Source organism: Fonsecaea multimorphosa, assembly GCF_000836435.1.
Source record: "Fonsecaea multimorphosa CBS 102226 unplaced genomic scaffold supercont1.5, whole genome shotgun sequence".
NCBI lineage: Eukaryota > Fungi > Ascomycota > Eurotiomycetes > Chaetothyriales > Herpotrichiellaceae > Fonsecaea > Fonsecaea multimorphosa.
Window position 1 is genome coordinate 336,444 of NW_015971639.1, and position 19,627 is coordinate 356,070.

The window sequence follows — 19,627 nt, forward strand, 5'->3', positions numbered from 1 at the left end:
AAGTTATTTTGGCCTGTTTCCTGATAACTGCACAACAAGGGGCACTACCATGCAATGTCAGCTCCTCTGCTGCAATAGCCCCTCCTACTGCCCCTGCAAGTATCGGGGTATATCATCTCCGACGTCCCATTTGAACTTGCTCCCTGGGTGGTCACTCATCAACGACGGTGTTCCAAAGAATTGCTCGCGGGCGGTGAGCCCTTCCTTCTCGATTCCAGCTCGGAAAATACCCCTGGCACGAAGTTCGGGTAGTAGAAACTGAATAATGTCTTCGAAAGAGCCAGGATTCACCACATGAGACAAGTTGAACCCATCCACGTCTGCCACTTCTACCCAACGTTCGAGTTCATCCGCCACCGTAGAGGGAGACCCCACAATCTTCGCATTCATCCCTCCCAGTAGCAAGTACTCAGCGATACGGGCCTTGTTCCATTTCAGATTCTCACTTCCCGGAACAGTGTCTGCCCATCCGTTGATGATAGAGTTGATCATAGGCATCTTGACAAACCGGAAATCTTCGTCCTCCGAGTAAGTCGAAAGATCCACCCCAGTCCAACCGCCGAACAGAGCGAGGGCTCCTTCTCGATTGCCATAAGAAAGGAATTCCTCCTGTTTGCGTTGGGCAGCCTCATCCGTCTCGGCGACGATAACACACATGCTGGCAACAATCTTGACATGATAGGGATCTCGACCAGCCTCACGCGCCAACTGACGAATGGCCTCAACCGAAGGTTTGAGTTTTTCCGGCAGTTGTGCTCCGGCGAATATCACTTCTGCGTGCTTAGCACCAAATGCCCGTCCGCTCTTGGAAGTCCCAGCTTGAAAAAGGAATGGTGTGCGCTGCGGAGAGGGCTCGCAAATGTGAGGACCTGGCACGTTGAAGTGCTTGCCCTGGTGGTTAATCTGTCGAACCCGGTCGCCTAAAGCATAGACACCACTCTCCATATCCGCCACAACAGCATCCCCACGCCAGCTTCCCTCCCACAGCTTATACAAGACTTCCATATACTCCTCTGCTAAGTCGTACCGCGCATCGTGTTCAACCTGCTGGGACAGACCAAAATTACGAGCTGCACTATCGAGATAAGAGGTCACGATGTTCCAAGCCACACGCCCGTTGCTCAAATGATCCACTGTCGAAAAGCGCCTTGCTAGAGAATATGGTTGCTCATAAGTTGTGCTGGCAGTGATTCCGAATGCGAGGTTCTTCGTCACAGCGGCCAGGGCAGGTACCAGGTACAACGGGTCGTTGACGGGAAACTGGGCACCAGACTCCAGGGCGGGACCTGTATTTGCAGGACCTTTGTAGACTAATTTCCCTTCAGCTTGTGGTCATATGCTCAATTGGATGATTCGGCAGTCAATGATAATCACGGCAATGGAAACGTCCATACTGAACAGGAAGAGGACGACTATCCCTAGTCTGCAAAACCTACCATCATAAGCCCCGAGGACATCGGCAAGAAACAAGGCATGAAACCCAGCTTCGTCGAGGAGTTTTGCAAGGTCTGTCCAGAAACCCAGCTTCTTATAGTTGTATGTTTTGTTTCGGGGATGTCGCCAAAGCCCTGGAGAGAGGTGACCAGGCGTGTTCATGGCAAAGGCATTGAGGATGAGTTGCTTCTTGTTTCCGCCGCCAAGACTCGCCATGCCATTCCCGCCCTTCGCGCCATTCAAGTTCGTCTGAGCGCTTCCAGCCTCAATTGTCGACATTTCGAATTCACGTCCCGAGTACGGAGTGCTGGTTTCTCGTCTCTCAGCTCTTGGGCGTCTGGTCGTCCGCTCAGACACTCTTATGGCGCTGGACTTCAACATAAACATATCTCCTTGGTCAAGTCCCATGCTTGACCCTCACTTCCGGTCAATTGTGCGATGCTGACAGTCTCGCAGAGACCTGGATCGCGTCATTGCGTTCAATAGCACGCAATACGAGAGACGTTTCCGCACCTTCCCTGATTCATCCTTTGGAAATGCTTCTGGAAGTGAAGCAAGTGGATCAACTGCAGACTCTGGTTATCGGCTTTGCTGCGTGGCCAACCCGCTTCAGCAGAGAGAAAACGTCTCGTCCTGTCAGTATTTGCCTACACGCCGTAGCGGAAAAGATCCTGTGGTGGGATTTCAAGCGGACATGTTCGTGTGGAACCGCGATTAGGTATTCATAGGGTCTGAGCACGACATAGTCTCGTTCAGGCTCAGCATGAAGTACATACCATGTGCAAGGCACTTTACATGTAAGCGGATAACTCCCTTCCTTACTTACCAAGCAGTACGCGATACAGGTAGCATCACAAATACACCGTGTTCAAATCTTGTGTCAGAGTCTTTACAAGACCTGTGAGAATATTGCTTACAATGATATGCCTCGAGTGGCTTCCGTCATCCGATCTCGCTTTTCAGATTAGTCGTCCCAAGCCCTAAGGCGACTTGAAGATCTAGCGACTGATTATCTTGTATTTGGCACCGAGCAACACAACTGATTCACCTGGGGAAGCCATGGGGTTCATTCGATTCTTCCGGTCTTTGAGGACCACAAGTACGGCCAAAGACATCACCGTAGAATTCACCGTCCGAGAGATTGAGAACCCCTCGTCAAAATCGTCGACGTCCTCTTCGTCGCTGCCGTGCATATCTACGCAGCAGCGTGCTCTTCTGCTCCATGGCCCCAAACAGCCTTACGCCGAAGTGTTAGACCACCCCATTCCGCCACTTTTGGACAACCGAGAACTTCTGGTCTGGAATAGAGTGATCGGCCTCAACCCAATCGATTGGAAAGCACCGTAAAGAAACCCCTCACCTGTTCGAGAATCTCGGCAAATGTGGTATACTGACCTAGCTTAGAGATTTCAACTTCGGCATTCCAGAACTCCCTTACATATCAGGTCGTGAGCTTGTGGGAGAGGTCGCCATAAGTCCAAGGCAGGAGTCGCGCTTCAAACCCGGCGACTCGGTCATTGTCATATCCACGGACTATAGGGACCTTCGCAAAGCCGCTTACCAACAATGCGTGGTCGCCACCGATTTCAACACTTGCCGTCTGCCAGCGAACGTAACCCCTGAATCGGGAGCGGGACTAGGCGTGGCCTTCGTTGCCGCAGCTCTTTGTCTTGGTATTTGTGTTGGACTCGATTTCTCCAAAGTGGCAAATGGACCGAACCTTCTCTCAATAGTGAAAGGATTGGACCCTCAGCGACTTCCGGAGGACATCAGGTCGGAATGCTTGAATGGGATTAGCCAGACTGAAAAGGCTCGACCAGGGGACTGGCTCGCGATCTGGGGCGGTTCCTCCACCAGTGCTTTTATTCTGAACCAGATTGCCAGGCTTATTGGACTACGGACAATCAGCATTATGGACTGCCGCAAACATGCCCTGAGAGTGTCTTCAGATTCGAGGACCCAACCGGATATCGTCGTTGACAACCACAACCCTGAGAGAGCCATCGAGATAACAAGGTCAGTGACGAACAACAGTCTGCGATTTGCCGTGGACACGGTCGGGCGAGATACAGCTAAGCACTTAATGCAATGCTTGCAACAGCATTGCGAACCTGTCGACAATGAAGACTCGGCAACGACACTCACACCTACACCCACACTAAAACCAGATGCAGGGCATGCTGCCGCCCACTTGGTAGGTCTGACTGGATTACCGAAAGGGTCGCCGCCAACCAATATCACCTTTCACACCGTGCCCATCAAAGTGTTCCACGAGATCCCGGAGCTGGGCGAGGTATTGATGCTCTGGCTAGAGCGACTACTATCTCAAGGTCTCTTGGTACCCCCAACAATCTTGGGGGTGAGAGAAGGTTTCGGTGCCATCAATGATGCTCTGGATTCGATGCGGAGGGGTGAAGTCAGTGGTGGCAGACTGGTGGTCAGGGTCTAGTGAAACATTCCAGGAGGCCAGTCTTGTCATCTTATGAAACGGTTGTTGCATAGTATCCCCCAAAATATATAGAGCTAGGCGAATCAAATTTGACATCGTAAAAGTCCTCAATTTCTGGCCTTGAAAGTTCAACCTCTGCGTTGCCGCAAAGCCAGAGTTTTACTCCCACCATTTCTCATGCAGCGATCTGAGATCTACTGTGCCCTCGAGCTGCAGATACGCCGTCATGTCCTCGTTGTCGTCCTTCTCCTTCTTCGTCCACCCGTTGCCGAACCAGCCTATGAGCCGATTGCCGCTCTTGTGCAGATACTCGTACTCCCAGTCCTCCCAGCGCGGCTCCTTGCGCACCAAGGTGACATGTCCCGCGCTGCCAGGCCAGATGCCGTGGACGCGGCCGCCGGGCTTGCCGCCGTTGGCCCAGGAGCTGCAATTGTCCGTGAGCACGGTGGTGGGGAAAAATGCGTCGGCGTAGGCGACAAAGTCATCGGCGGCCTGCTTGGACGGCCACATGGCTTTGATGCCCTGCGTCGAGACCTTGCGCAGCAGTTTGGCGTAGTACGTCACCTGGACCTCGACGCTGTGCGGCACCGTCCCTGACGGCCCAGCCCCGTGGGGACCATGGATGAAGAGGAGGTTGGGCATGTTCGGCACGGCAAGCCCCAGGTACGTGTACGGCCAACCAAAATGACTGGCGTCGACCTTGTCACCTTGGGAAAGCGGTCTCCACGCCTCTCGGAGGTTTACTCCTCGAGCGCGCACGTGAAAGGGCGGGACAAAATCAATGGCCGCACCAGTCGCACAGAGGATCGCGTCCACCTCGCGATGTTCGCCCGTCACCGTCTCAATCCCCGTGGCGGTAAAGCGCTTGATGCGATCTTGGATCAGCGTGACGTTGTCGGCGGTCAAGGCTTCGAGGTAGCCCGGTCCCGGAGTCAGGCGACGACAGTTTGGATTGAAGTCGGGCACGAGGAGATCCAGCAGCTCGGGCTTCTTCACCAGCCTCGAGGCCATGATCTCGACGAAGCGCTCTCGCATCTTGAGGTTCTGCTCGGAGCCGCGAAAGGTCGACGGGAACCGGCGCCAGTACTTGTCCTCCAGCGCCTTGCGAAACTCGAGGTATTTTTCCGGGTCGAGAAACTCCCGTTTCTGCTCTTCGGAATACCACTGCGGCTCAAAGGTGCGCTCGTCGCCTGCCCACGAACCCGCGATCCACGTCCTGCTCCGCGCATAGTGATCGATGTGTTGTGCGATCGGCTGCAGATTCGGCAGCACCTGGATACCGCTGGCTCCGTTGCCGATGATGGCGACCTTCTTCCCGGTCGGATCAAATGATGGATCCCAATTTGAGGTGTGTCGAAGATGACCCTTGTAGTCTGACACGCCAGGATAAGATGGAAGCCTCCAGTCGTTGAAGCGACCTATTGCCGGCAACACAAAGTCTGCTTTTTCTTCGAACGATTCTCCTGTCTTGGGATTCACTCCCGTGATGGTCCACTGGGCGTCTTGGTCGCTCCAGTTGACGTCCTGGACGCGATGGCCGAACTTGACATACTTGTACACGTCGTACTTTTTGGCTTGGGTTTGCCAATACCGCAAGATCTCGTGGCCTTCGGCAAATTGCTGCGACCACTGAGTGTATGGAGTAAACGTCGACTGATAGACGTGTGCGGGAATATCGCATCTGACGCCCGGATACACGTTCTCCAGCCAGGTGCCTCCCTGAGAGGAATGGTGGTCAGCAGACTCAGAAAGAAAGGGTCATTTGCACAACCTACCACATCGTCGTTCTTCTCGAGGATCGTCAGCTCCAGCTTTGGCACCTTGACTGGCAGCAATATCCCCGCGAGAATTCCAGAGAGCCCGGCGCCGATGATGACAACTTTCAAGCTTCTTGCATCGTCAATGTGATGGTTAGGAAGCTGGACGTTTGACTTGGGATATGCTTCATGGAGGATGTCTGCAGGCCGTTTCTCAGGCTGAGTTTCGCCGTTTGGCGCCTCCTCCAAGGAAATCGCAGCGTCCGGGACTTGAGCTGCTGGATTGCTCTCCTGTACGACCACCAGAGCCTCTTTCAATCTTTGCTGGGATTGTGTTTGTTCAAGATACTGGTGGTTATTCGGTTCTCCGTTGCTAACGGCGCCGACCTGAAATGGATCTATAACATCGACGTTGGCCATTTTGGTTCAAACAGTCTGCTGGCTGGTTCTTCGCGCGTCTTGGAACAACGCGAAACTTGGCCAAGTTACACATTTATCTGCCAATGCTGCAGCATCTCACGACCTGTGTCTGTGTTCTCCTGTGTTTCTCACGTGTGAGAGCTGCCCATGTTCCCCATAACCAGCACTCAGCAGAGCGAGGCAAAATGGATGCAACCATCACGAACGCGACCCACTAATTGACACCATCGCCGAACCCGCAGCGCAGGACGTTGTAAGGCGTAACACAATCGGAGTTTGACGACATGATAACAATTTGATTCTGATTCTCAGCATTGGCCGTACCATTTTCCCTCTTCACACTTTACGTGACATTACGGGGTGGGGAGAGCATGCATACCTAGATGGGTAATCAATGGAAACCCAGGGCAGTATTTCGGGATCCCAGCTACAGCACTGGCTACCAGAGTCTAGAACTGACTCGATGGCAATGAACCGAGCAACAGAGACCTCGTTGAAGCAGCTAACCCTCGTGGTTCAAGATTCGCCATTCCGCTGGAACATGTCGTCAGGAGCTCGACAAGATGGCTAAGCCAACAGATCCTTCCTGAGTGGCCACGATCGGCCAGGTCTATATGAAAGAACTCCTCCCAGAGAGGTTTCAACAAAGGTAGTTACAGGGATTCATTGTTTTGTGATCGGAAAGCTTGGGTTAACAATGGGGAAGACAGCAGGCTCTCGAAAGTGGTACCAAATTCGCTGGTTTGCCCCAGAGGACACGAAAGAAGAACGCAGATTCATCACCAAACTCGATCTCCTGATTGTGCCTTATGTTTTTCTGGCGTATTGGGTAAAGTATATTGATCAGGCAAATATCAGTGAGTGAAATTCAACATCCAGAGCGAGTAAGCTATTGTTGTTAACGGGGGCGTTTAGACAATGCATACGTCGCAGGCCTCAAGGAAGACTTGGTGGGTGGTGATTAATGCATCTTTTCTTGGATGTTATGCCGTTCAGCCTCTCTAATCTTCTTCTCTCTCCGCAGGGCTTCAACGGAAACCAGCTGGTCCATGTCCAGACCATCTACGTCGTCGGCGCCGTTCTGGGCCAGATTCCGTTCATGTTCCTCTTCACCCGCATCCCTATGCACTGGCTGGTCCCTTTGCTCGATATCTTGTGGGGGATCTTCACGTTGCTGCAATATCGGGTCCATAGCTATGCTGAGCTGATGGCATACCGGTTTTTGGTCGGCTGGTTCGAGGTCAGTGACCCAGGGCTCTTCTGCTGCTCACACGCCCCTGCAGGTACTAAAATCCTAGACGAACAGGCCGCGTATTTCCCCGCTGTCCATTTCATCTTCGGATCGTGGTATCGTGGACAGGAAATCGCCCGGCGAGGCGGCTTTTTCTATGTTGGGTTGACTCTGGGGACGCTCACTGCGGCTCTCCTGCAGTCCGCGGCTTCGGAGCACTTGGACGGAGTGGCCGGTCTAGCAGGCTGGCGATGGATGTACGGGTTCCCGCTCTTAAATCTTGTCTCATCTGTTTGAAAACATTTCTGACCTAGGTTTTGAACAGGTACATCATCTGTGCCCTGATCACCATTCCCGTGGGCTTCCTGGGCTTCTTCCTTCTCCCCGGAACCCCGGACATCCCGAACCGGTTGTTCATCAAGGAACACGACCTCGCGCTCGCAAAGACGCGCCTTCAGCGCACCGGACACGCCACGTCGGGAAATTTCACGCTCGGCACACTCAAAAGAGCCGCTGTGTCGTGGCAGGTGTGGGCGTTCCTGCTACTGGACATCTTCTTCTGGAACGGCAGCATCAACACGTCTTCGGGCGGCTATCTATTGTGGCTCAAGAGCCTGAAGCGCTACTCGGCCGGACGACTCAACCAGCTGGGCGCCATCTCCCCCGCGCTGGGCATCTTCTACGTGCTCTTCATCTGCTTCTCGGCCGACCTCCTCTGGGGACCTGCCTGGGCCATCACGGTCGCCCACGTCTGGAACAGCGTCGGGTTGATCATCCTGACGGTCTGGAACGTGCCCGAGTCGGCGCTGTGGTTCGCCTTCATGACCACCTACTCGGCCGTCGCCATGTCCAGCGTGCTCTACGGCTGGGTCAACACGCAGCTCCGGTATTCGCCCGCCGAACGGGCTTTCACGCTCGTGCTGATCAACACCATCTCCCAGTCCACGACGGCGTGGACGCCCCTGTTGGTTTTCAAGACCGTCGAGGCGCCCCGGTTCGTCAAGGGGTATCCCTTTGTGCTCGGCAACGCGATATGCTTGATTCTGTTCGCGCATTGGATCTCGTGGTACATCAAGAGGCGAAGGTACGGAAATAGAAGGCTTTATCCTTTCTCCTCCTCCACCTTTTCCTTTATATATCGTACGCTAACGCAATTTTCTTTTCACCATCACCAGAAACCCGGCCGAGGATATCGAGGAAGACTATCTGCGCAACGAGGCATTGGAGTCTCCGGTCGACAGCACGCCTCAGTTGATCCAGGAGCTGCCTTCCGAGAAGGTCCTGGAAGCTTGACCATACTACTGCTCGTTACCCTCTGTGTGGTTCAGACATCCCACGATTTGCGCCGTATTTCGTGGTGGATTCACCAATACTGGAGACGGGGAAGGGGGGGTGAAACAGCTTCCTCAGTGCCTGGACTAGATACACGTTCAAACGTCAAATAGCCTCCAAGATTGTGTGGTCCGAACAATAATTACTACCACCACCTAGATTTGAACAGCGTAGAATGGAACCAAGTGTTCGTTATAAAAGCCTTACGACGATACCATACCTAGGTACAAAAGCAGAAATGACGGAATATGTACCGAGTAATACGAAACGGTGTCATTTGAAGGAAAAAAGGCCTCGAAACTCGACTACCTGCATTGACTCGAAACGGCGTATCATGCTATCTCTATTATCCCGGGACCGAGAAACTGAACTTACCAACCATGTACAGTATTCAGCCCGACTCGCCCTTTCCCCTCTTGTCTCACGGACCCCCTCTAGGTGGGTTTCCAAGGCCAAGTGATTCCAGCTACGGAATACACAGCATTCCGCGGGCGGGATATCATGGCATCGGACCTAAAATCACGCCATAGCGAGGAAACCCCTCCGACAGAGTTGCTGGTCGCAGGGCGGAGAACGTCGTCGTATCGACACAAGACATCAGACGCTGTGAGTGCTTCCTATGCAGGTTTGCGTTCGATGCGGAACCGAGGACCCTCTTTGTGGGGGTGGTGGAAGAAAGGGAAGGAGCGCGAAGATGGATGTACACCATCCTGCAGTGTTTACTCACGCGGTCCAGTGCGAGACCGGACGTGGGAACCGAAGAGCTGGACATAGTTGTTTCCCTCGACAACGCGTGTTTTCTTAGCAGATCTCAATCTTTGATCGATTTGCTTGTCGTTGTTGTCTGCGTTGACAGGGAGAGCCAGCGTCACCATCATGGGTTCCGTCCAAGAGACCAATGGCTCTCACGAGCCGGTGAAGAAGCAGATCCTGCTCAATGCGTTCGATATGTCGACTGTGGGTCATCTTTCACCCGGTCAATGGAAGGTCAGTACGTCCTCAGTCAGGAGTATCTGCTCTGGAAAGTTCCCTATAGGACTGAAAGCATGTATAGAACCCAAAGGACAAGTCGGCGACAAAGAGGAAACTCGACTATTGGATCGAGCTCGCAAAGGTTCTGGAGCGTGGGGATATCAATGCGCTGTTTCTCGCCGACACCTACGGCGGATATGATACGTACGAGGACAGCCTGGACAATTGCATCCGACGTGCTGCCCAATGGCCCATGACCGACCCGACCATCGTAAGTCGTTGCCCACGCCGAACCACGCACTAGATGATATGCAATTGACCACAAAGCCCGCAGCCCATCTCTGCAATGGCGGCAGTGACCAAGAACCTTGCGTTTGGGATCACCGCCTCGACATCTTTTGAGCCGCCGTTTCTGCTCGCGAAGCGCTTCTCGACTCTCGACCATCTGACTAATGGGCGCATTGGCTGGAACATTGTGACATCGTGGAAAAAGGCAGCGTTCAAGGCCATCGGTCTGGACAACCCTATTGACCATGACGAGCGATACCTGCAGGCTGATGAGTATCTCAGAGTCCTGTACAAGTAAGTGTTGCCTCAAAGGACACCCGATAAACCGGCACGGATGCTAATGCACTATTCGCAAGGCTTTGGGAAGGTTCGTGGGCGAATGACGCTCTCAACCCTGATCCCGAAACGGACACGTATATCGACCCGGACAAAGTGCGAACAATCCACCACCATGGCAAATATTTCAACCTAGACTCTCGACATATCGTGGACCCATCCCCTCAGCGGACACCATTTCTCTTCCAGGCCGGCACTTCGCCCGCAGGGTCTGCTTTTGCTGCCACACACGCGGAGGCCATCTTTGTCTCGTCACATAGTCCGAAGGTGCTCAGGCCCAAGATCGACAAGATCCGCCAACTAGCCAAGGAAAAGGGGCGAGATCCACAATCCATCAAGTTCTTTGGAACATTCACTCCAATTATCGGGCGAACTGAAGAAGAGGCTCAAGAGAAGTTCGCAGAGGCGAAGAAATATGCCTCTACTATCGGAGGGCTCGTGCTATTCTCCGGTTGGACCGGGATCGATATTTCCAAAATCCCTATCGACCAGGACATCACTGCCGCGGATTCGACAGAGGCTCACAAAGTAAGAAGCATGCTGGACGCTTTCACGACAACAAGCCCCGACGTGCCGAGGTGGACGCCGAGGGTCGTGGCCGAAAAGGCTGCAATCGGTGGGCTTGGACCTGTCGGCGTTGGTACTCCACAGAAGGTTGCGGATGAGATGGAGAGATGGGTCCGAGAAGCGGATCTTGATGGATTCAACCTCGCCTATGTGACAACGCCGGGGACTTTTGAGGATGTGGTTGACCTGCTGATTCCCGAACTGAGGCGGCGTGGGTTGTATCCAGAGCCCAGGTCTGCCGAGGCCAGACCCTTGACAGCTCGCGAAAAGATATACGGAGAAGGTCAAAAGGGTCTCAGGCACGATCATGAGGGAGCCAAATATCAGTATGACGTGTACAAGGACGAAGCACCGCCTGCCGGAGACGAGAAGGGTACCTCAACGGTGCCGCTGAGGTCGGAGAACGGGCCTGGGGAGGCTGCCAAAGGCTGAGGTGTTGTGGACGGCCATTGCGAGGGAACTGGGATCAAGTATCAACGGACCGATGGTCGTGAGCAAATTGTAGGCGATGCCGTTGTCTGTATGGAAGCTGGGAAAGAGAGTGTTGCATGCTGCATCTTGAAAAGGAGCGGAAAAAGTAGTTGCTTTTTCCGCGTCGTCGGGCTTGGCATCAATTCCGCTCCCAAAAGTCCACGTCTATCTTCCAGCTTGACAATCAGCTTCAACCTCACCCGCTCCAGACTCAGCATGTTTGATTGTCTACTCCTTGGACACTCGCACAGACTTCTCCCTACCCCTTTCAATAAAGCGTGACGGCAGTGTCCCACGTCTCTCAATACTCATCAATAGTAATACGCCTATGACTTAAGCACCGTCCAAAAGGGGCTCTGTGGTAGTACAGCAAAGAACCTGCTTCCCACCATTTTTGCTATCTACGCTTTGCTTCCGATAGCGGCCGTGGCACGCCCATGTAGGAGGATATCATGCATAGCCACCGGCTTACGAACACTGAGGGGCGTGGAGTGAGATTGTCAATCGCCGCGGTGATGGGACGAATCAGCCCCAGATCAGAAAACACGCGTTCCCGCTGGATGGCGTACTCAGACCGTCGCAAAAAGAGTTCTTGTCAATGGTCTCGGCATGTCCTCCGTTAAAATTGGGAGAGGACATATCGCCGTCCAGGATATTTGTGGCAAAGCAAGAAGGGCGACGACAGGTATGTGCCTTGAGACCCATTACGCTACCTGTTCCCTTTTTGTGTGCGCGTGCAATTGATCTCCACTGCAAGCCTCAGCACTTTTTTCACATGGTCGTTACTCAAGCGATCAGCGGACGAAAGGGGGCCTTTGCATCTGCGAGCATTGGTCGAATGTGTACGGTTTGTCCAGTACACGGAAAACCCCCCTGTAATTACAGACGGTTTTGTCATTTCATTTGGCCCCTTGGGGCACTATCCATGTCGCTCTCTTCAACGCTAGCGAATCCATCAAGCACAGACTTTTTCATATTGCGACGAAGGAGAGGGTAGCTTGAGGCGGTCTTCTCCATTTTCGTCGATCCATGGTCCTGAGAACAGTCTAGATGGGACTACAGGGGAAAATGCCATCGCCTATACCGAACGCAAGTATGGGGCAAAAAGACGTGCGAGGACATCCTCTTCATTGCCGAGTCGCTTGAACAGTCGCGACCTCGCCAGAAATTTACATCTCCCGAGTCTAAGGTTATCACGCAACGCTACTATGTCCATGTAGAGGGCCGACCGATCAAGCGGTCTTCTCGGCTTGTCACTTACCTATCCTTATACAATCCCCCAGAGCCACAACCACAGGGCAGACCTTCACTCGCGATAGCATCCACAGCCTGGTCTCTCCAGATACATCCTTCGACCTTGACTCAAAGTACACTCTAATAGCGGGGTGTGTTGACACATTTCTTGCAAACCATGACTGTCTCAACCCCGTACCCCGCGTCCAAAGAAGCAGACGTCGGGTTTGGGGCTCATCAGACTGTTGTGGAATTCCCAGCTGGATCATTGCCTGAGAATGACAGGGAGGCTCTTCTCTCCTCCTTCACCGCCGAGGAGGACCGCAGGGTCATGCGGAAAGTGGACAGGCGGTTCCTCCTCCTGATCGGACTGATGTACATGCTAAAGAATGTTGATTACACCAACGCTGCAACTGTCAAAGTCCTCCAAGTCGGTGAATCACGGAATATTCTAAAGGAACTCCACATGACAGCGGACGAATATAACTGGGTCCAGTCCATCTATTTTGTAAGTAGAGAGAATGGAAAGTCATATCGAGTATGGCAGATGACATCGCGGACTGACGTTTGCCAGATCAGTTACATCGTTTTCGAGGTCCCCAGCAACCTGCTGTTGAAGAAAATGACGCCTCGAAAGTGGCAGTCTCGAATCATTGCAACCTGGGGAATTGTATGTCATTTTGCTGCGTCTCTCCTCCTATGTTTGCCCCAAATTTAACTGACGAAATTGATTGCTTGCCTGCGCAGGTTCTGGCATGTCACGCCGCAGTGCAAAACAAGCAGGGCCTCTATGCAGCTCGCTTCTTTTTAGGTTCGATGGAGGCAGGTCTTTTCCCAGGCCTGGCAGCCCAACTTTGCAGCTGGTACCGCAGCGACGAAATGGGCAAACCCATCATGTGGATGTTTGGGTTTCAGAACTGCGCGGGCATTGTGGGCTCGCTGGTCGCTTACGGCATTTCTTATATGAATGGTCTTAGCGGCTTGAGTGCGTGGAGATGGTAAGGCCACTCACTTCTTCGACGTGCTTCTCACGTTGATTCCTCGCCAGAAGCTGACAAGTGTAAAACCGCGCAGGGTCTATCTTCTGGAAGGATTATTCACCATTCTCTTCGCCGGGGTCGTGTTCTTTGTTCTTCCGGACTACCCCAAGTCCAAGCGGTCGGCGAAATGGCTCACACCACGAGAGCAAGAATACCTCGAGGCCCGACTGACGGACAACGCTCCTCGCACCCACGACGCGGCATTCGACAAGGCGGAAGTGTGGGCGTCGCTGAAAAACCCGCGCACCTACGCCTTTTGCCTGTCCCAGATCCTTATGAATCTCGGCGGATACGGCCTGCAGTGGCAATTGCCAACGGTCACCACGAGTCTAGGCTTTGCCGGTCTGCCCAGGAACCAACTGCTCAACATCCCCCCGGCCGCTGCGACGGTGCTGTCGATCATCTTTGCCGGGTGGTTCCTGAGCAAAGCATACATGACGAGGCCGCAACTCATCATGATCATCTGTGCAGGGGCACTGGCCTTTTTCCTCGTCCTGTGCTTCAATGTAAGCCGGTATGCGACGTACATCGCATGTATATTCGGGACCACGTTCTATTCCGTCTACTTTATTCCCTTCTGGGCATGTAAGTTTTTCCCCCTCAAATCACTCTCACATCACATCAATATACACCCCACCCCCGGTCTCCCCGTCTCTCCACAAAAGAAAACCGCTCGCTGACGACACATAATCAAAACCAGGGCGATCCGCAAGCCTGGTCGGCACGACAGGCACGGCTTTCACATTGGCGTTCCAATCCTGCATCGGCCAGGTCGGCGGGGTCGTGGGGCCGCAGCTGTTTCAATCCCGCTTCGCGCACAATGGGTACAAGGCCTCCTTCGGCGTCTGCGCGGGGGCCATCGGCGCAAGCTGGATCGCCAACGTGTGGACCTGGTACCTGACGCACGAGAACGAAGAGGACATCAAGCGCGTGCGCCGCTTGAGGATCAAGGCCAACAAGGACGGCGGCGTCTGGGCGGGCGAGGACGTCGAATACCATATCAAGGCGTAATGCCTGCGATGCGGGATGGGGGAGGTTTCCCTCTTGGAAAAGCCATTGCTGCCAAACGTTTGGAGATATCGAGGTGAGAGAGGATAGAAATGATAGGACTCCCGGGAAACGTAGACGGTCTTGAAGAGAATGTGTCCTTTTCTAGCGCTACGGCAGTGCCTGAGGAAGAAGACATGGGTACGATGGAGCAGTGTCTACTGCAGTATACACTGACTGGACGCCAACTTGCTCCCGCAACGAAGCCGGGACAGGAGAGGTAGCTATACGCCAACCTCCAATTCTCATCGTCCACGTGCGATAACGCAAAAAGGGCTGTCAGATATAGTGAGCTCGCAATGTGGATCGCCTATCGCTTATGCTGGTCGAATATGCCTTTATATCTTTCTCTGTTCGGCGGCATAATTGTCAGCTTTCAGACGTGCTCAGGGAATTGTGAGTTGATGACAACAACAACAGGGCATGATTATTAAAATGCAGAACAACGTCAGTGGGAAGGGGACTCACCTTTACCAGACCTTTGAAAAAGTCAAAGCTATTCGCATCGCTTTGCAACGTCCACCTCCTACCGGTCTCACGATCTTCCCATCCAAGTTCTTCTGCAATCAAGAGACCATAATCTCGCGTGATTCCCTTGATCTTTGCACGTTGACCACCTTCAGCTTCGAGTGTGACGATCTGATCCATATGAAGCCAGTGTCGGTAGTACATTTGCTCCATGACCTCGTCGAAACCCGTCACCAAAAACCGAGCATAAAGGTCGTCAAACACAGTTAATATTCTGGCCAGCAGCTTTTCCAGCGTAAAGGGAGCCACCTTGTGTGGGAGGAATTGAATGAGTTGATTTAACGACGTGGTTGGTACGGAATTTGCGGTGTTCAACCCGATTCCACAAACGGCAATGTATTCTTTGCTGTTATAGTGGCTGTTGACCAGGATACCCCCGATTTTGGTGTAGTTGTCGCTCCTGTCACCGCCATTTTCTTTTGCCTTTGCTGGATCGAGAGCAAAAATATCGTTTGGCCACTTGAGCTTGACTGGCATCTCCTTGTAGAGTGAGCCATCGTAAGTTTTTATGCCGTTGACAATGGCCATTGCTGCCAGGTACTGGACGAAGACGACCGGGGCAGACTGCATCTGCGCCATCGGGTGTCGAATGACGGTACTGAACATTAAACTTCCTGCTGGCGATACCCAGACGTTGGACCCTCTGCCCCGACCTGCAACTTGAACGGTTGCTGTTGCGGTAAACCCCTGCGGAAGAAGTCGAAGAAGCCGCGAGTTTTTCTCGAGTAAGGTATTGGTCGATGTGACCACTTCACCGTATAGCACATGAGCACCAAAATTCACGGCACCAGGTGTTTGAGACTGGTATTTGTGCAGGTTTGAATAGAAAGCGGAGTGATTGAAGTAGGGAGTTGACCTCGGCTGAGGATGATCATCTTCATGCACAATGATCTTCTTGATCACCGTGTTATAGTCGACTATGCGATCGGAGCTGCCATCGTTTTGGTCAGCAAGTTCCTTCGACTCTGGGTCCGAGGATAAAGCTTTGGTCAAATCAACCATTTTCCAGACGGATGGTTTCAAAATCTGGAAGGTATCATTTTCATCCTTGAGAAATTCGTTTCCATGTTCATCCTTCTCGACGAGATGGCTCAAGGACGATATGATGCCAGTGGTGTCTGTGGGATCGGATGAAGAAAGATGCATATAGGAGAGGGAGGGTACATTTTGCTCCCCGCTCACAGTGAGACCAAGTTTCGTCAGACACGCTTTGATGAAATCCATTCTGTGCTTCTCGTCCTCGGCCAGAGTTTTGATGACATCTGCGAATCCAGGAACACCTGGTTTTGGCTCAAGGTTGGCTGCAGCAAACCTAGGCTTCGTCAGTGACCAGTCGTCCGTTGGCTTTCCTAGGAAGACAAACTCTGGGTGTGGACCAGTCAGTAATGCCGCGCCTTGGCCGACTTTGCAATAGACAATGGCAGCTGCGCCTTCCCCAGAGTCGACCGCGAGAGGCTCTGTATAGCTGGCAAGGACTTCGACGCCGCGATCTTTATACTTGGGCGCGTCAACGAAGACGCCGCCTCCGTTGTAGTAGGACTTGAACACATCCGGGACAGCACCTGTGGCCAGCAAAGTCTTGTCCACCTTCAACTCGGCGGCCCGCGCCCCCTTTTCACTATGGTAAACAAAGCCCGAGAAGGCGCATCCTCGAGCCATGCCAGGATAGAAAGCAAGCTCCCTATCCCCAACAACCTCCAAGAGCCTGTTCCCTACCTCGAATTCACATCTCTTGCTGCCATAATAGCCGCCGGCGCAGAATCCAATGTAAAGACCACCGCGCTCGACGAACTGTCGAATACGCCTGTTACCCTCACCATTAAGGGTCTTGCAGTAGCCCTGATCAGCACCGCCTGGAAATACTATGGCAGCACAGCTTGCTGTCCAGGGCTCCTTGATGAGCATGTCGCCAGTAACTGGGATGACAGCATAATGAGGAGCCAGGAGCCTCCGAAGGGTGTAGAGACAATGACGGACTGATTCGACAGTGCTGCCATTTCCTGGAGATAGCATTAGATTTATATTACTCCTCCATGCATCTTGAGTGAGCGCACCAGAGTAAACGAGGATGTTCATTCGCTTGGACATGGTTGGTAGTAGCGGCCAAATTCTTGTGGAGTTGGTGGTGGGTGGCGCAAAGAGACCAAAGTTGTCAGACGACTTTCCTTTGTCACTGAAGGATCTCGAGACCCGGATGCGTTCTTGATTCCACCTTCCAGAGACTCCAGGAACGGCAGGATGTCGAAGCAGGACAGCTTGGTGCAGGCTGAGGCCGCCGAAGATGAACTTGACGAATGGTAAGTGCGTTTAGCAGTCAATCATAACATGACACTCATCCAGGCTGATTCGTCTTTTCGACCGACAGGGATCAACGAATTTTCAGCACGGGCTGTTCTGGTAAGTCAAAAGTCTTCCGCGGAGGAGACTGCAGAGGTCTGATGAGAAAAACAGAGGAGCAATTGCGCATGAACGATTGCTACTATGAGAAGAAGGACTGGAGAGCTTGCAAGGCCGAAGTATGTGCTGAACCCCAACCCCAATGATCTTCTGAGAAGAATTGCTCCGCTCTCGATTTGTTGGTCCTCGGCCTCTGGACGCAGCTCTTAGTTGAGGACGAGCAGGCTGACGAGGTATATCAGATGGAGGCTTTCAGGCAATGTTGGAAGCGTAAGGGAAATGAGGAGCGTACACAAAGCAAGGACGTTCCCTCGAACGAAAAGTAGTCTCGAGGATGATGCTGTAGGGTGAGAAAAGCTGCGTTGGCGCATGCCATGTGGTGGTGGCCGGAATCACGAGGTTCACGTTCGGCGTTGATGCTGAAAGACGCGCCTGGCAAAAAATTACGGGCGGCATTGAGCTTCAAGTCACTTCACACGGAGTTGTTCTCTCCCACCATTCGTATCTCATCATTGCAATAACTATTTCGTCCACTGTCTCTCTCTCTCCCTCTCTCTTTGTCTTCTGTACTATATATTTGTCCTTTTTACACGTGCCAGCTCTTCAGCATCAGGTCGCTAGATTTGCTCTCCCTTCAACCATAGAAGATGTCGCCAGCTACTCGAATACCTTTCAGAGTTTTGAGCGCATCTGCGTCTACACGGCTCTCAATTTCCTCGGTCGCCCTCTGCCGCTCATTCGCCGAGACTTCAGTGTCAACCTCTCGGTCACTGCGTGGCGTCCTCCCGCGCACTATCTTCACGCATTCTTCAGCTCGACTCGCTGGGACTGCAGCAGCTGCGGACCAGCAACCAAAGACCACAGCCACTCCTCAAGCGACGCCGACGGACCCTAAGCGCCATTCTTTTGACAACCTTGAGGACCAGCCATTGACATTGCAAGAAGATGACCCTTCACAAGTGGACTGGACAAGGTCTTTTCACGGTCTCTCCATTGAGCCATTTTCCAAAGAGGCTGCGGACGCGCTGCAGGCGCCGATAGCTCCCGAGGACATCGAGATCAAGCCAGATGGTATTATTTATCTCCCGGAGATTAAATATAGACGGATTCTTAACAAGGCTTTTGGGCCTGGTGGCTGGGGGCTTGCCCCAAGAGGCGAGACAATCGTCACAGAGAAGTCTGTAACGCGAGAATATGCATTACTGGCGCATGGAAGGTAAGAGAATCTTGAGCCACGGGCGTAGGACATGGGTTGATTCACAGGCAGATTGGTTTCGATTGCGCGCGGAGAGCAAGATTACTTCACAAAGGAGGGTATCCCAACAGCGGTTGAAGGCTGCAAATCCAACGCAATGATGCGGTGTTGTAAGGACCTAGGCGTCGCCAGCGAGCTTTGGGACCCACGTTTCATCCGGAAGTTTAAGGCAGAACACACTCGAGAAGTCTTCGTCGAGCACCAGGTCACTAAAAGGAAGACCAAGATTCACTTGCGAAAGGTGGGTTTGGCCCTGCTGAAACGCAGGACCTTATACTGACGTTTTATCTCACTCAGGGTGATCCTGTCCTGTATCCTTACGCCGAATTGAAGAAATGAGCTTGTACCAATGAGAGTCCACAACTATTCCCCAAATCGATATCCCAAATCTTACGAGGAAGCCTGACTACATCCTTCTATAACCAAAGATGTTACAGGGCATTTCGGCTGTTCCAGGTCTGACTTCTCAAGCTGGACCAGTCACCCGGTTTAGCCCAAGGTGGTCAACGGATGCCGGTTCGACAATGAAATAAAAAGGATTCACAGCTTCAAAACCTCAGTGGTGGGAATAGAGGGCAAACCAAGAATACAGCCGCAGAAGTCACAGGGCAAGAGCAAGGAGTGCCTGTAAAGAAAGGAGCATGCAGACAATACTCCACGGCCAACACTCCATGGAATTATTGAATCATTCAGCAGATGGACCCCTGGCCCTTTTCAGATTACCGTGGTGGTGTTCAGCAGATTGACGAAAGACAAGTTGGCAAAAGCCGGGTCGCATCGTCGTTTGTGCTCGTGACTAGGGAGGCGGGAGTCAGTGTATATGAAAGACAAAGATCGACATATGTCGAATAAATGGATGGACCTTGACCT

The 19,627-nt window shown here is 52.8% G+C and overlaps 9 protein-coding genes across 9 annotated transcripts; 6 read left to right on the forward strand and 3 right to left on the reverse strand.

Moving 5' to 3' along the window:
• Positions 1-84: 84 nt before the first annotated feature.
• Z520_03331 (uncharacterized protein) lies at positions 85-1,713 on the reverse strand (the record flags this gene model as incomplete). Its single annotated transcript, XM_016773842.1, has 2 exons — positions 85-1,310; positions 1,437-1,713. The coding sequence occupies 2 exons, from the start codon at positions 1,711-1,713 to the stop codon at positions 85-87; spliced, it is 1,503 nt and encodes a 500-aa protein (XP_016634788.1).
• A 780-nt stretch (positions 1,714-2,493) lies between these two features.
• On the forward strand, positions 2,494-3,883 carry Z520_03332 (uncharacterized protein; the record flags this gene model as incomplete). The annotated part of the gene is made up of 2 exons (XM_016773843.1): positions 2,494-2,777; positions 2,839-3,883. The coding sequence occupies 2 exons, from the start codon at positions 2,494-2,496 to the stop codon at positions 3,881-3,883; spliced, it is 1,329 nt and encodes a 442-aa protein (XP_016634789.1).
• Positions 3,884-4,042: 159 nt separating this feature from the next.
• Positions 4,043-6,060, reverse strand: Z520_03333 (uncharacterized protein; the record flags this gene model as incomplete). The annotated part of the gene is made up of 2 exons (XM_016773844.1): positions 4,043-5,602; positions 5,659-6,060. The coding sequence occupies 2 exons, from the start codon at positions 6,058-6,060 to the stop codon at positions 4,043-4,045; spliced, it is 1,962 nt and encodes a 653-aa protein (XP_016634790.1).
• Positions 6,061-6,757: 697 nt separating this feature from the next.
• Positions 6,758-8,584, forward strand: Z520_03334 (uncharacterized protein; the record flags this gene model as incomplete). The annotated part of the gene is made up of 6 exons (XM_016773845.1): positions 6,758-6,917; positions 6,976-7,010; positions 7,085-7,300; positions 7,367-7,548; positions 7,617-8,375; positions 8,467-8,584. The coding sequence occupies 6 exons, from the start codon at positions 6,758-6,760 to the stop codon at positions 8,582-8,584; spliced, it is 1,470 nt and encodes a 489-aa protein (XP_016634791.1).
• Positions 8,585-9,499: 915 nt separating this feature from the next.
• Positions 9,500-11,218, forward strand: Z520_03335 (uncharacterized protein; the record flags this gene model as incomplete). The annotated part of the gene is made up of 4 exons (XM_016773846.1): positions 9,500-9,610; positions 9,678-9,866; positions 9,930-10,177; positions 10,240-11,218. The coding sequence occupies 4 exons, from the start codon at positions 9,500-9,502 to the stop codon at positions 11,216-11,218; spliced, it is 1,527 nt and encodes a 508-aa protein (XP_016634792.1).
• A 1,450-nt stretch (positions 11,219-12,668) lies between these two features.
• Positions 12,669-14,541, forward strand: Z520_03336 (uncharacterized protein; the record flags this gene model as incomplete). Its single annotated transcript, XM_016773847.1, has 5 exons — positions 12,669-12,998; positions 13,065-13,160; positions 13,238-13,488; positions 13,565-14,115; positions 14,231-14,541. The coding sequence occupies 5 exons, from the start codon at positions 12,669-12,671 to the stop codon at positions 14,539-14,541; spliced, it is 1,539 nt and encodes a 512-aa protein (XP_016634793.1).
• Positions 14,542-14,946: 405 nt separating this feature from the next.
• On the reverse strand, positions 14,947-17,193 carry Z520_03337 (uncharacterized protein; the record flags this gene model as incomplete). Its single annotated transcript, XM_016773848.1, has 1 exon — positions 14,947-17,193. The coding sequence occupies one exon, from the start codon at positions 17,191-17,193 to the stop codon at positions 14,947-14,949; it is 2,247 nt and encodes a 748-aa protein (XP_016634794.1).
• A 150-nt stretch (positions 17,194-17,343) lies between these two features.
• Positions 17,344-17,648, forward strand: Z520_03338 (uncharacterized protein; the record flags this gene model as incomplete). Its single annotated transcript, XM_016773849.1, has 3 exons — positions 17,344-17,402; positions 17,471-17,502; positions 17,557-17,648. 3 exons carry the CDS (start codon positions 17,344-17,346, stop codon positions 17,646-17,648), a joined length of 183 nt encoding a protein of 60 aa, XP_016634795.1.
• Positions 17,649-18,149: 501 nt separating this feature from the next.
• Z520_03339 (uncharacterized protein) lies at positions 18,150-19,096 on the forward strand (the record flags this gene model as incomplete). Its single annotated transcript, XM_016773850.1, has 3 exons — positions 18,150-18,718; positions 18,770-18,998; positions 19,055-19,096. The coding sequence occupies 3 exons, from the start codon at positions 18,150-18,152 to the stop codon at positions 19,094-19,096; spliced, it is 840 nt and encodes a 279-aa protein (XP_016634796.1).
• Positions 19,097-19,627: the final 531 nt, after the last annotated feature.